This window comes from Puntigrus tetrazona, unplaced genomic scaffold (assembly GCF_018831695.1).
Source record: "Puntigrus tetrazona isolate hp1 unplaced genomic scaffold, ASM1883169v1 S000000020, whole genome shotgun sequence".
In the NCBI taxonomy this organism is placed as follows: domain Eukaryota; kingdom Metazoa; phylum Chordata; class Actinopteri; order Cypriniformes; family Cyprinidae; genus Puntigrus; species Puntigrus tetrazona.
In genome coordinates, this window is record NW_025047700.1 from 46,745 (window position 1) to 57,500 (window position 10,756).

Here is a 10,756-nt window from a genome sequence, read left to right on the forward strand (position 1 = left end):
ATCTCAAATTTGATCTCACAATAACATTTTTATATAAGCGTACGTGTGATTCATAGAATGAAGAGAAAACGCGTGCACGCCTCTCTTTAGCCATAAAGTTGATGATGATTTTGATCTGCAAGCGGTTTCATCTCTTTGCTTGGAAACGACTCCTAATTAATGCCATTAACGTAAATATCACCATCATTTCCAGCAGCGAGCTGCAAGAACGGCTTACGTTTTCAAAAACCTGCAATACTCCGATAAAAAGTGTGTACGTCTGCTCAGACCCTGACGTGACGAGAAGCACTTCTCCACGGCAAAGACGTTTCTTAGAAATATTATGCGTACGATCAAATCTATGAAGAAACGAGGCCCTGAGATCTACACGAGAGAGACTCCTTCACCGCTTCGTTCATTGATTTCGTTCACGTTCAGAAGACTAACACACAAAAATGAATAAATGAAATGTAAACAGTGTTTAGTCCCAGACTGCTTTGTGTTGTTAAAAGCACTAAATAGAAATTGGAGCAGTTCTGTTTAAATAATTGTTGTAAAAATAGCTGTTTAACTCTCTCTGTTATAATTGCTTTTTACATTCTTTTTCAATTCAAGCTAAAACTTTTGCTGTGCATGTATATATCAGATTTTCAGACTGGGGGGTATTTCTCCATCTCAAGATGTTTTGTGTGTTTGAGAAAGCTGCTGTTGGGTTCAGTTCAGACTGGATGGTGCCGGTCAGGAGAGCTGACCAATCAGAGACGCCGTTCTTGATGATGTTCACGTCATCAATCTGAGAGACGCTCTCTAGATCATTCCAGCTCCAGCCTTTCCTGTGTCCTGTGTGTCTCCGGAGAAGAGAAGAAGTAAGTCACTCCACTCGATCAATCTGACTTCATCTGTTATCTGTTTATTCTACTAGTGTGTGTTATTTTTTATCTTATGTATTATATGTGCAATCCGTCTCATTCTCTGATTCCTTGTCGTGATATTCTCAATTAATATGCGTTAGAGTTAGGATGACTCAGCACTGGTTTCCTGAAACCCATGAACATGCTCCACGAGCAGCATCTAGACGTCTGAGACGTCGATGATGCTGTCTGATGAGTGTACATGTTGTGTTGAGACCATGGATCTATAATAGAGAAAACACACACACACACACACACACACACACACACACTCTTGGTTGTCAGAGCATCGGTAGAATAAAACGTGCATTACTTTACTCCCAAAGCAGCAGGGTTCACCAGGACACACACAAACACTATACAATACACACACAAGTACCTGTTGAATTATTGTTTGTGTAATATTAGCTTTCTTAAATGACCGTTTCTGTCTCATTTCAAGACCCTAATATAAAGTGGAAATGTTTGGGAGTAATACACACAGTTCTGCAGAACGCTACAACAGATGTGTTGGAGTCTGCGCAGGCAAGTATGCATACTAAGAGTATTTGTTGTGGGTTTTCTCAGAAGTGAATTGCTCTTGGTCCGGGCGAGTGGGGTATAAAACAAGAATGGCTTCAAGAAAGATGTGGTTCAGTCAAACGCTACCTGAAACGACGTGTTGTTCTTTCCTCTTGACCGACAGAAACAGTGTCCAGAATGTGTTCTTTAGTGTCCGCAGACAAGACCGAAGCGCTGGTCAGATCTACTCAGAGCCTCCATCACTGTGTGACCAGATACTTCACCATCACCAACAGACTGCTGGACATCATCAACACTCACTTCGGAGAAAACTTCTCCAGCGTCTCAGCAGACGAAGGCAAGAGTATCATATACAACTGCGCCGTGGTAAGAGACGCCATGACCGCGATTCTTGAGGTTTCCAAAAGAAAGAACAATCAGATCCTTAAGCTGATTGATCCTGGCGTTTACGATCAGATTGCCTTCGCCGGGCTGTCGCCGAAAGACAAGTCCGCGGTGCTAAGAAACTTTCACGAGGAGAAACTGGGAGTCTTCGGGAACGTCTTTCTTCCGCTCGTCGCCATTCAGCTGTCGAGAAGCGAGTTAGAGAACGTGAAGCCCCCGACGGAGGAACACGATCTGCCCGCTCTGGCCTTAAACCTGGGAGATCTGGTGAAGAGCAGCAAAAGCGTTGCGAAGCTTCTGCGAGAACGAGAGAGTCCTGGAACGGAGCTCGGAGAAGCCACGCAGTTAGTGGAAGACGCCGTCTCTGTCATGAAGCCGCTCTGTGACGCCTACGAGGACATCGCTGCAGACGTCGAAGCCTACGTCAAAATCATATCCCACAATATCTAGAGCGGAATCTCTTTGTCTGCGAACTATACTGTGTTCCTCATTCATCTCTTGCCTTCTATGCATGCAATGTGAAGCTACTTCATCATTGAACACAGGCCTGTCGGGATTTAAATGTCCTCTCTTGCTTAGTTGTGTTCTGTGCAAATGAAAACTATTCAAAACACATTGTCAACATTTTCTTATACGCATTTATTTTGCTATTGGTTCAAGGACTCTAAAGCGGTTCATTCAACGATTCGTTGTTCCAAAGCCCTCTGGTAATTGATTGATAGATTTCATTTAAAGCAATGTTTGCGTGTTTTTAAGGATCCTGAAGAGGCGTCTAGCGACATAGAAAGATACCTGTTGAGTAGCTGATTTTTGTTTAACCCAAAACATGACCTACTGCAGCTTTAATGTCCTCCTTTAAAGTCAACCAGAACTTTGCATTTTGTTTTTGAAAATGATAGTCAAATAAGCAGCTTAAAACACGTGAGAGAACAACGTAGAGACCTTCCGTAAGAGACTTTAGCCTCTAGTCTGAGAACATTGCGGATGTCATTTTTTATCTCTTTACGGTTTTTATTTTCGGTTGATTCCCTAAATGACATTTCTATTAATTCAGCTGAAGTGTGGTTTTTCTTTTGGTGCGCTCCTTCTCTGCAAAAGAAGCATCTGTTAGACTACACTGAATTCAAGTTGTTTGATTAGCACAGCATTAAAACATATACTCTTATTGATTATTTATTTTTTATATTTTTAAGCAAATATTTTAAGGTTAGGTTTAGGTGTGCATTCATCTGTACCAATATAAAATCGTATTAGTTAAAACATAACTTTGTTTCAGTTCTGAACACCCAAAATTCAAAAGCAGAAGAGACAACAACGATATATTCAATCTCAAAAAGTTTGCATTTTAAAAATGCTTTTCAGTTAGTGTGTAAAGTGATGCCTTCACGTGTCTTTTCAGGATATATACTGTACAGTAGGTGTTTTTTTGGACCAGAAGCTGGGAATGGCTTCTGTAGTGTATTTGTGAGAACTGAAAGTGTGACTTGATTTTAGCACAAACTATTTTATACCCCTTGTTTAGGGACATTAGTAATTAAACTGAACAGCTGAATCCCTCCATGAAGGTCCCGTACACATCTATTTATTCATTTGATGGGAAACGACAGCAAACAATATATCTAATATATCTCTAAACTCGTACATATATGTGCGAATATCTCTAGAAGCAGATTTAGAAGCAAGTCTCACCCCCACCGATCAAGAAACTGATATTATAATATTACCAAACGGATATGGAGCTCTTATTTTAAACAAATTATGATTGCACAATTATGAGCAACACGATTATTAAAACAACAAGTGCATTTAGCTATCTTTGCTTAACATTTATATATGTAATACCACTAACTGTAGATATAACTGTTCACTAGACAGTGTTCCCTGCATGGGCCTCAGTAACTCATCCACTTGACACTTGATCCTCCACATAGTCACTGGCAAAGTTAACAATGTTTTGCAAAGCATCTAAAATCAGAACATCCATTGTGGCATCAGTGGCACGTTCCCTGTGGTAGTTCTTCACAGGATAAATGCAGCTTATAGGAACTCCCAGAGTGTAAGAACAGGCCTCCATCTGCAAGGAGAACACACACACACACACACACACACACACACACACACACACACACACACACACACACACTTAATGTGCCACGTGGAATATGTAATGAGACTGAATCCAACACCGCTTTTTGTGGAAATAGGCTCATTCTTCAACTCCTCAGAGTTAATAAGTTGATTTTTACTGTATTTAAATCTATTCAGCCGATCTCGGGGTCTGGCGATAGCACCTTTAGCATAGCTTAGCATAAATCATTGAATCCAATTAGACCAGTAGCATGGCGTTCAAAAAAGAGTTTCTTGACTCTTCTGTAGTTATGTCGTGTACTAAGACCGGTGGAAAATGAAACGTTACGGTTTTCTATACTCCCTTGATTATTACACCGGAATGAGAGTATAGTTTCTAATCACATCGGTCTAGAAAATCCATGCTAAGCTACGCTAAAAGTGCTATCGCCAGACCCAGAGATCAGCTGAATAGATTTAAATACAGTAAAAATCAACTTATCAACTCATACCTTTAATTTCAGAAGAAAAGTACAAGAAACTATTATATCGGTGCCAACTTTACCTTGGTCACAAAGTTAAAGTACTATACCTTCTCTTTTATTTTTTTGCTGGTGTAGATCTTCTTAAGATCCTCATGAACTAGAGGACATGCTTCATCCACCTTGGTTATGATTACGGTTTGAGGAATACCTGAGATACAATCAGTTACTTATTACTGAAATGTTCATTTGATCATTTTACAGCCACTTTGTTTTTATCACGACGTGCAGCTTTCTCTGTGATTATTGACTGATGATATTATTTGTTTTGTTTTTGTGCATGAAGACGACTCACCCAGATCTCGCGCTTTCTCCCGAACCGCTTTCATTTGCTTAATTACCTCCCCGTCCATCAGAGAAACGGTGCTGGCAGGAAGAACGCCCACCAGGCAGTGGATCCTGTCTTTCAGCGCAGGGTTTCTATTGTACTTTTGGTCGTCTTCATCAATAGTTTTTGCTGAGTTAAACTGAACAGACAGGCATGTATTTGTTTTTAGCTGGTGACTTTATCACCATTTATAGCCATTTCAAACATACTTACAGTGTAACCATCTTTGATGTGACCGCTTAATAATTTCCTGATGTCCTCCGTCCGTATCGAGGTACTGCTATCATCATGTATACCAGCGATGTCGGTGAAGGAGAAAGGATAAAAAGAGCCAGCCTTTTTCTTAATTTTATATGTGTTGCACTGAAAATAAAACCCATACGTCGTTTGTCGTTTGCATAGAAGTGTGTAACTTAAACACATAAAGAGCAAAGCCGTATAAAGGATTTAGATCGCCGCATTAAAGCGTGACAATATTTCTGAAAGCTGATATCAGTTTGAGACAGCGTGAGGGTGAACTTAGCGTAGGCAATAACCCTGTATGTGTTTTAGATAGAACGTAGTTAAATACTAGTCAAGTGCATTTTTTCCAAATGAATCCATTTTGAATGAATTCTTTGAGTCAATGAGTCAATCACTCTTTGAACTGAAGTGCTTTGAACGTCATACTGATAAGTCATGTTGTTTTTTGTCAATATTGCACTACTTTTGCATGTTATACCACACCGCACTACTTCCGATGATCCCATCTAGTCCCAGCAGAGCACATTTAAGCTTAGTTCTGAGTGTTTTTACCTCCAGAGTGAAGCTTCTCCCGGTGAACGCTGACTGAGCGAGGGCTCTGGTGGTGATGCGGCCCTCGAGAGCAGTATTCACCGAGTTGAAGAAGCTGGACTTTCCGGCTCCTTGCGGTCCGTGCAGAAGGACTCTCAGAGTGTCGATGTCTTTGTTCCCGGACTCGAAGTCGTTTATTGTTGCCATAAAAGTTTGTCTATTAGTCCTAGAAAGAGTTTTAAACATGTACTGTTCTCACTGTCATTTCAGGAAGCAAAAGATAAAATCATCAAACTCTTAATAGCAACAAAATACAAGATGCGGAAGGAAACTGTGCAAAAGTTCAGAACTGAACAGACGTGCACAGAATCTCTTAAAAGCCTATTGTGAGAAAACAAGATCATAATCTGTGTCTGTTTCCTGAGACAATGATCAGTTTATCAGCTTACTTCCAGTCCATGGGCCGCCAGGGTTTATCATACTCTGTAGAAATAAAAAAGATTAATTTTGGGCTAGTTTTACTGTGCAATGTTTTCTAGACGGCAGAGAATATTTTTCTGAGTTTCAAAAAAACATAAAAATCCCTTACGGTACCTGGAGATGGAGGAGGAGATTTTTTAAAATGTTTCAATGCCCACATCCTAGAAACACCTTCGTCCTTATCTTAAAATCAAAATATTAGCATCTTTTAAATGATCACTATTCAACAAACAGTTCTAGCTATTTTTCTGCCAGTTTTTCTGAAGGTTTCTTTTCATCCTAAACACCTCAGTAATGGCTTCTCTGTAGTATATGTTTATATATATGAATTGTGAAAAGCATTAAACAAATTAAACTAAACTGCATAGATGTAAAATTTTAAAAATAGCCTATAACTTGTACATTTACATTAAAAACACTAAAAGTAGTAATAGTTTTGATCACGATAACGAAAACGTATTTGATCTATATCGAACTGATTATCAGAAATGAATAATTACTTTATTTCAGTTTAAGTTTAAATCATGTATGCAACATTTAATACATTAACAATCTAATAAATGACTTGACTGGTGGGAAGGGCCTCTAAGCCCCGCCCCCTGATCAACAATGAATTTGCATACACATGCCCTTAAAATGAAACTGTTCTTACTACTGTATTTGTGTTTACAGTAAATGTGTGTATGTGCACATATTTGCTGGCTGTAGTTTTATCTTAAACAAAAACGAACGCAGGTTTATGCAAAACAGGGCAGCCTTAATCTTGTTCATCTGTGACTCAGCAAACTCGATCAAACAAAGAACGCGTTTTAAAATGAATGGCATGCAGTGACTGGTGTGCTGGCGTTGGTTTGGCGTGATAACATACATGCATGTTCAGGGAAGCTGCAGTGAAATGATAAGCACCGTGAAAAGCGCTGTGCAACATGAAAATTAATATTTACATAGATATACAGACCAACCCAGCAATGCACACACGCACACGCACACACACACACACACACACACACACACACACACACACACACACACACACACACACACACACACGCCCGGATGGCTTATTTTTCATTGTTTTTGTAGGTTTCGCCTCAGTCATATTTAAAAGGTAATCCCAATCAAGTTTTGTTTCAAGTTTAAATTTAATTTTTAAAAAATAGCACGCGCTTGCTTTCACCGACGTCATGAAAATGGCGCCACTGGACCAGACATGCGCAGTAGCGCTCAACGCTTTTATTATTTGCAGCCTTGAAATGGTCTATAAAACTTTGTTTTATATATTTCATCAACGCATTTATTTATCATAAACTGCAAGATTCACCCCAGAAAAGCTTATTCTTCTGCCAGACACTGCCTCCTGAGACAGTATTTTCCGGCAGATCAGATGGTTTAGTCAGTCTGTGTCCTTATTTACTTTCATAACTTGTTACGAAATACAGGTTTCACAAAAACAAACAAAAACAAGAACGACAGCTGAAGATGATATTTTGATGATATTTGCAGTTACTCAGCAGTCATTTTGTGGAGTACTCGAGGGCCAAAATCTTCCACCGTTAATATTTTACAGAGTAATTTGTAAATTACTGAGCAATTAAAAAAAAGATATAGACACAATAGAAGCAGTAAGAAAGATACGGTAGGTGTGGTAGAGTATTTAATAGCACCATTAAAATGATACTATAATTAAGTGCACTTTGTAAGTAAGCAGTAGAGTATTGAAGTGTAATTATTTATTCTCAAGGAGTTCAATCCTACCTTTTCAGCCGATCTGAGACGGTTTGACCACCTTGTTCTCTGTTCCAGGAAACTCAGACTGAATCTATAGTTTACTTTCAGTTTTGAAATCGCCTGCTTCTCACGGATCATTTACAGCGGACAGAAGAAAAGAAAAAAAACTGACAGGTAGTATTGTCTTCACGCAAATTCAGGAATTCAATTATTGACGCCACAGGCTGCTAAGTGTAAAGGGCAAGAAGAGTTTCAGTTCATTATTTTCCTCTACATTTTACAAACAACGGCCCATAACGGTGTGAAAGAAGTTCATTTGAAATGCTTAAAAAACAAATAATAAAATATTCACAGCTTTTTCCATGACACTGTTTCCGCCGATCATCTTTGAGATGTTTCTAATTCAGCAGATGGACATGATCTGGAAAGACACACACCTGTCTATAGAAGGTCGAGAAGTCTGAGACGTTTCTGTAAACCTTCGAGACGGGAGAGTATCGGAGCACGGATCTGGGAACAGCTCCCAACGAGCACAGCGACCTCCATCCTCTCTAACTAGAAGAAGCGGGCCACACTGAGCGGAAGAGAAGGGAGGTGAGCGAAACCCGACGGTCGCTCTGAAAGAGCTCCAGCATTTCTGTGAGGAGAGAGGAGAACCTTCCAGAAGAAGCTCCATCTCTGACCGACGGGAGCCCACCTGGAGTTTACCAAAACACAGGACTATCAGACGAGGAGAAACTAAACTCTCAGGCCCGATGAAACCCTGACGGCCACACCATGTCTGGAGGAACCCAGGCTCATCCTCACACTGAGAAAGATGTGAGGCTGTGAGGGGATCTACTTCTGGTGCCGATCGAGAACTGTGCTACCAAAGGAACGCTAGTCACCAAAACAGCTACAGATGATTATGTTGACGCTTGTTTGATTGTTTTAGATATAGATTATATAGATATGGACATAAACACTTGCTTTATCAGTGAAGTTAGTTTAAATAGGTGATACCTCACTGATGAAGTGTCATGAAAAATATTTTTCAACTTCGTGGCGAGTTATGAGAAACGTAGGAAGGTTAGTTTCGCTAGACGTTCAGGTTGAGATGAAAAAACTGTGCGGTTTCTTCTCAGAAGTGAGACGCAGAAGACGCAGGATGTGGGGAAACGCTGCAGGGGAAGCTAAAACCTTGCCTCCTCACTCAGACACAACAACGATCTGTTCTCAGTCCCAAAATATAAACTCATACGTAGCCATCTTTAAAGCTTACATATTCTACAGCTTATTTATATCGCATGTTATCTCTATATATTAATAATCATTCAAGTTACTCGTGCAAGGCTGTAATTATTGGATGAATTGTATTATAGCAGTGGTTTTCAACCTGTGGGCCGCAACGGTATTGCAGGGGGGCCGCCAGTTATTATCAATAGAAATAATAATATTGCTAATGTACGTAAAAATGTGTAGTAATAATTAAATATCATAATTAATTAAATAAAAAAATAATAATAAACTGTTACTATGCGTTCACTATTCCAGGTCGTTGATTGGTTTAAAAACAACCCGCCGATTTAGGCTATGTAACATATTTTTGCTGCATACATTTAAATTTTTTTTTAAATTTTTTTGCAGTGGGCATGCGAAACATATGTGTTTGGTTGTGTGGGCTGTGAGTTAAAAAAGGTTGGGAACCACTGTATTATAGAATTATAATAAACAATATTTGCTTTTTATCTTTAAAAATGTTTAATATGCAGTTTTATTACCCTGGAGATTTTTCGGATCAACTCTCAGAACCAGAAGGTAACCATGTTTCTATGGCGATGAAAGATGCTTGGTGGTTGGCGCCAAAATAAACCGAAACGTGTCACTTGACCAATCAGATTCATACAATCACAGCCAACGGAATGGAAAAGCCTTTTATATTCTGTTTTCATTTTTATACAGCATTTTTACTTTCCACTTGCCACGATCACGGGCAGAGTTAATAACATTTAGCAGTGCATCTAAAATCTGAACTAAAATAAATAAATAATAAAGCATTTGTCATGTTACAAACAACACTGTTCTCCTGAATCCTTGCTTCTTTAACACATGCATTAATTCAGGCTGCTTTTCTTCAGTAGTGTCTAGTCATGCGTAGCTTTAACGTGGAAAAAAGCTAATTACTAATACATTGAATTATCGTTCAGCTTTTATCATTTCTGCTCATAAGTGTTGGGTCACCAGTGATTTCTGAGGTGATCTTAGTAATACTTACAGTCTTCTCCAGAGATCTTCGAGCAGCTGATGGACATCATAATCATAATTATGAAAAAACAACTGTGTGAAAAAATAAATTATATATATATATCTTTGAATAATCATAAAATTCATATAATCATAATGCATTAAAATTGCATTTGTTATAGTTTTTTATAATTAGCCTCGGGGATAAAACGAGAGAGACGTTCAACAAGAAAAAGAAGAAACCCAGGTTGAGTCAGTTTAGTGTGTGGATGAACAGGTTTACACACACAGTTACGAAATAATGACATATTCGTGAGATAATGATTTTAGTTTTTCCGTAATAAAATATAATATGTTTATGGGTGGTTATCAGTACAGTTAAAAATATAAAAACATAAATAAACCCCAAATGTATTGATTAAACTACAATTATAAGGTCAGCTGTTTCTACAAACATTTTAACAACATCATAATTATAGATCAATTAAGCCTGTCGCTAATGTCTTTTAAGTTTGTTTTGATCTCGATAACGAAAACTTATTTGATCTATATCGAACTGATTATCAGAAATTAATAATTACTTTATTTCAGTTTAAGTTTAAATGTATGCAATATTTAATACATTAACAATCTAATAAATGACTTGACTGGTGGGAGGGGCCTCTAAGCCACGCCCCCTGATCAACAATTAATTTGCATACACATGCCCTTAAAATGAAACTAAATTCACATTCATGTTCATCTGAATTGTCACTATTACTGTGTGAGCATTAATAAAAAGCTTCACAGTCATGGCTTGTATGACGAGTTAGAGAAGA

At 38.6% G+C, this 10,756-nt stretch overlaps 2 protein-coding genes across 2 annotated transcripts; one reads left to right on the plus strand and one right to left on the minus strand.

Moving 5' to 3' along the window:
- The first annotated feature begins 682 nt into the window (after positions 1-682).
- On the plus strand, positions 683-2,450 carry LOC122332375. Its single transcript, XM_043229679.1, has 3 exons — positions 683-845; positions 1,333-1,415; positions 1,576-2,450. The coding sequence occupies exons 2-3, from the start codon at positions 1,352-1,354 to the stop codon at positions 2,244-2,246; spliced, it is 735 nt and encodes a 244-aa protein (XP_043085614.1). The 5' UTR covers positions 683-845; positions 1,333-1,351; the 3' UTR covers positions 2,247-2,450.
- A 906-nt stretch (positions 2,451-3,356) lies between these two features.
- On the minus strand, positions 3,357-7,869 carry ifi44b (interferon induced protein 44b). Its single transcript, XM_043229680.1, has 8 exons — positions 7,743-7,869; positions 6,102-6,170; positions 5,957-5,990; positions 5,529-5,733; positions 4,947-5,096; positions 4,701-4,872; positions 4,456-4,556; positions 3,357-3,870 (listed from the first exon to the last, which is right to left on the minus strand). The coding sequence occupies exons 2-8, from the start codon at positions 6,145-6,147 to the stop codon at positions 3,697-3,699; spliced, it is 882 nt and encodes a 293-aa protein (XP_043085615.1). The 5' UTR covers positions 6,148-6,170; positions 7,743-7,869; the 3' UTR covers positions 3,357-3,696.
- Between the last annotated feature and the right edge of the window lie 2,887 nt (positions 7,870-10,756).

What these genes read in the sequence shown, in the direction of transcription:
- LOC122332375 (XM_043229679.1), top strand. Translation starts at nt 1,352, where the DNA reads ATGTTTGGGAGTAATACACACAGTTCTGCAGAACGCTACAACAGATGT. An exon ending in ATGTGTTGGAGTCTGCGCAG is followed by an intron (nt 1,416 to 1,575) that starts GCAAGTATGCAT and finishes CTTGACCGACAG; the next exon opens with AAACAGTGTCCAGAATGTGT.
- ifi44b (XM_043229680.1), bottom strand. Translation starts at nt 6,147, where the DNA reads ATGTGGGCATTGAAACATTTTAAAAAATCTCCTCCTCCATCTCCAG. An exon ending in ACATCAAAGATGGTTACACT is followed by an intron (nt 4,873 to 4,946) that starts GTAAGTATGTTT and finishes CTGTCTGTTCAG; the next exon opens with TTTAACTCAGCAAAAACTAT. An exon ending in GGAGAAAGCGCGAGATCTGG is followed by an intron (nt 4,557 to 4,700) that starts GTGAGTCGTCTT and finishes ATTGTATCTCAG; the next exon opens with GTATTCCTCAAACCGTAATC.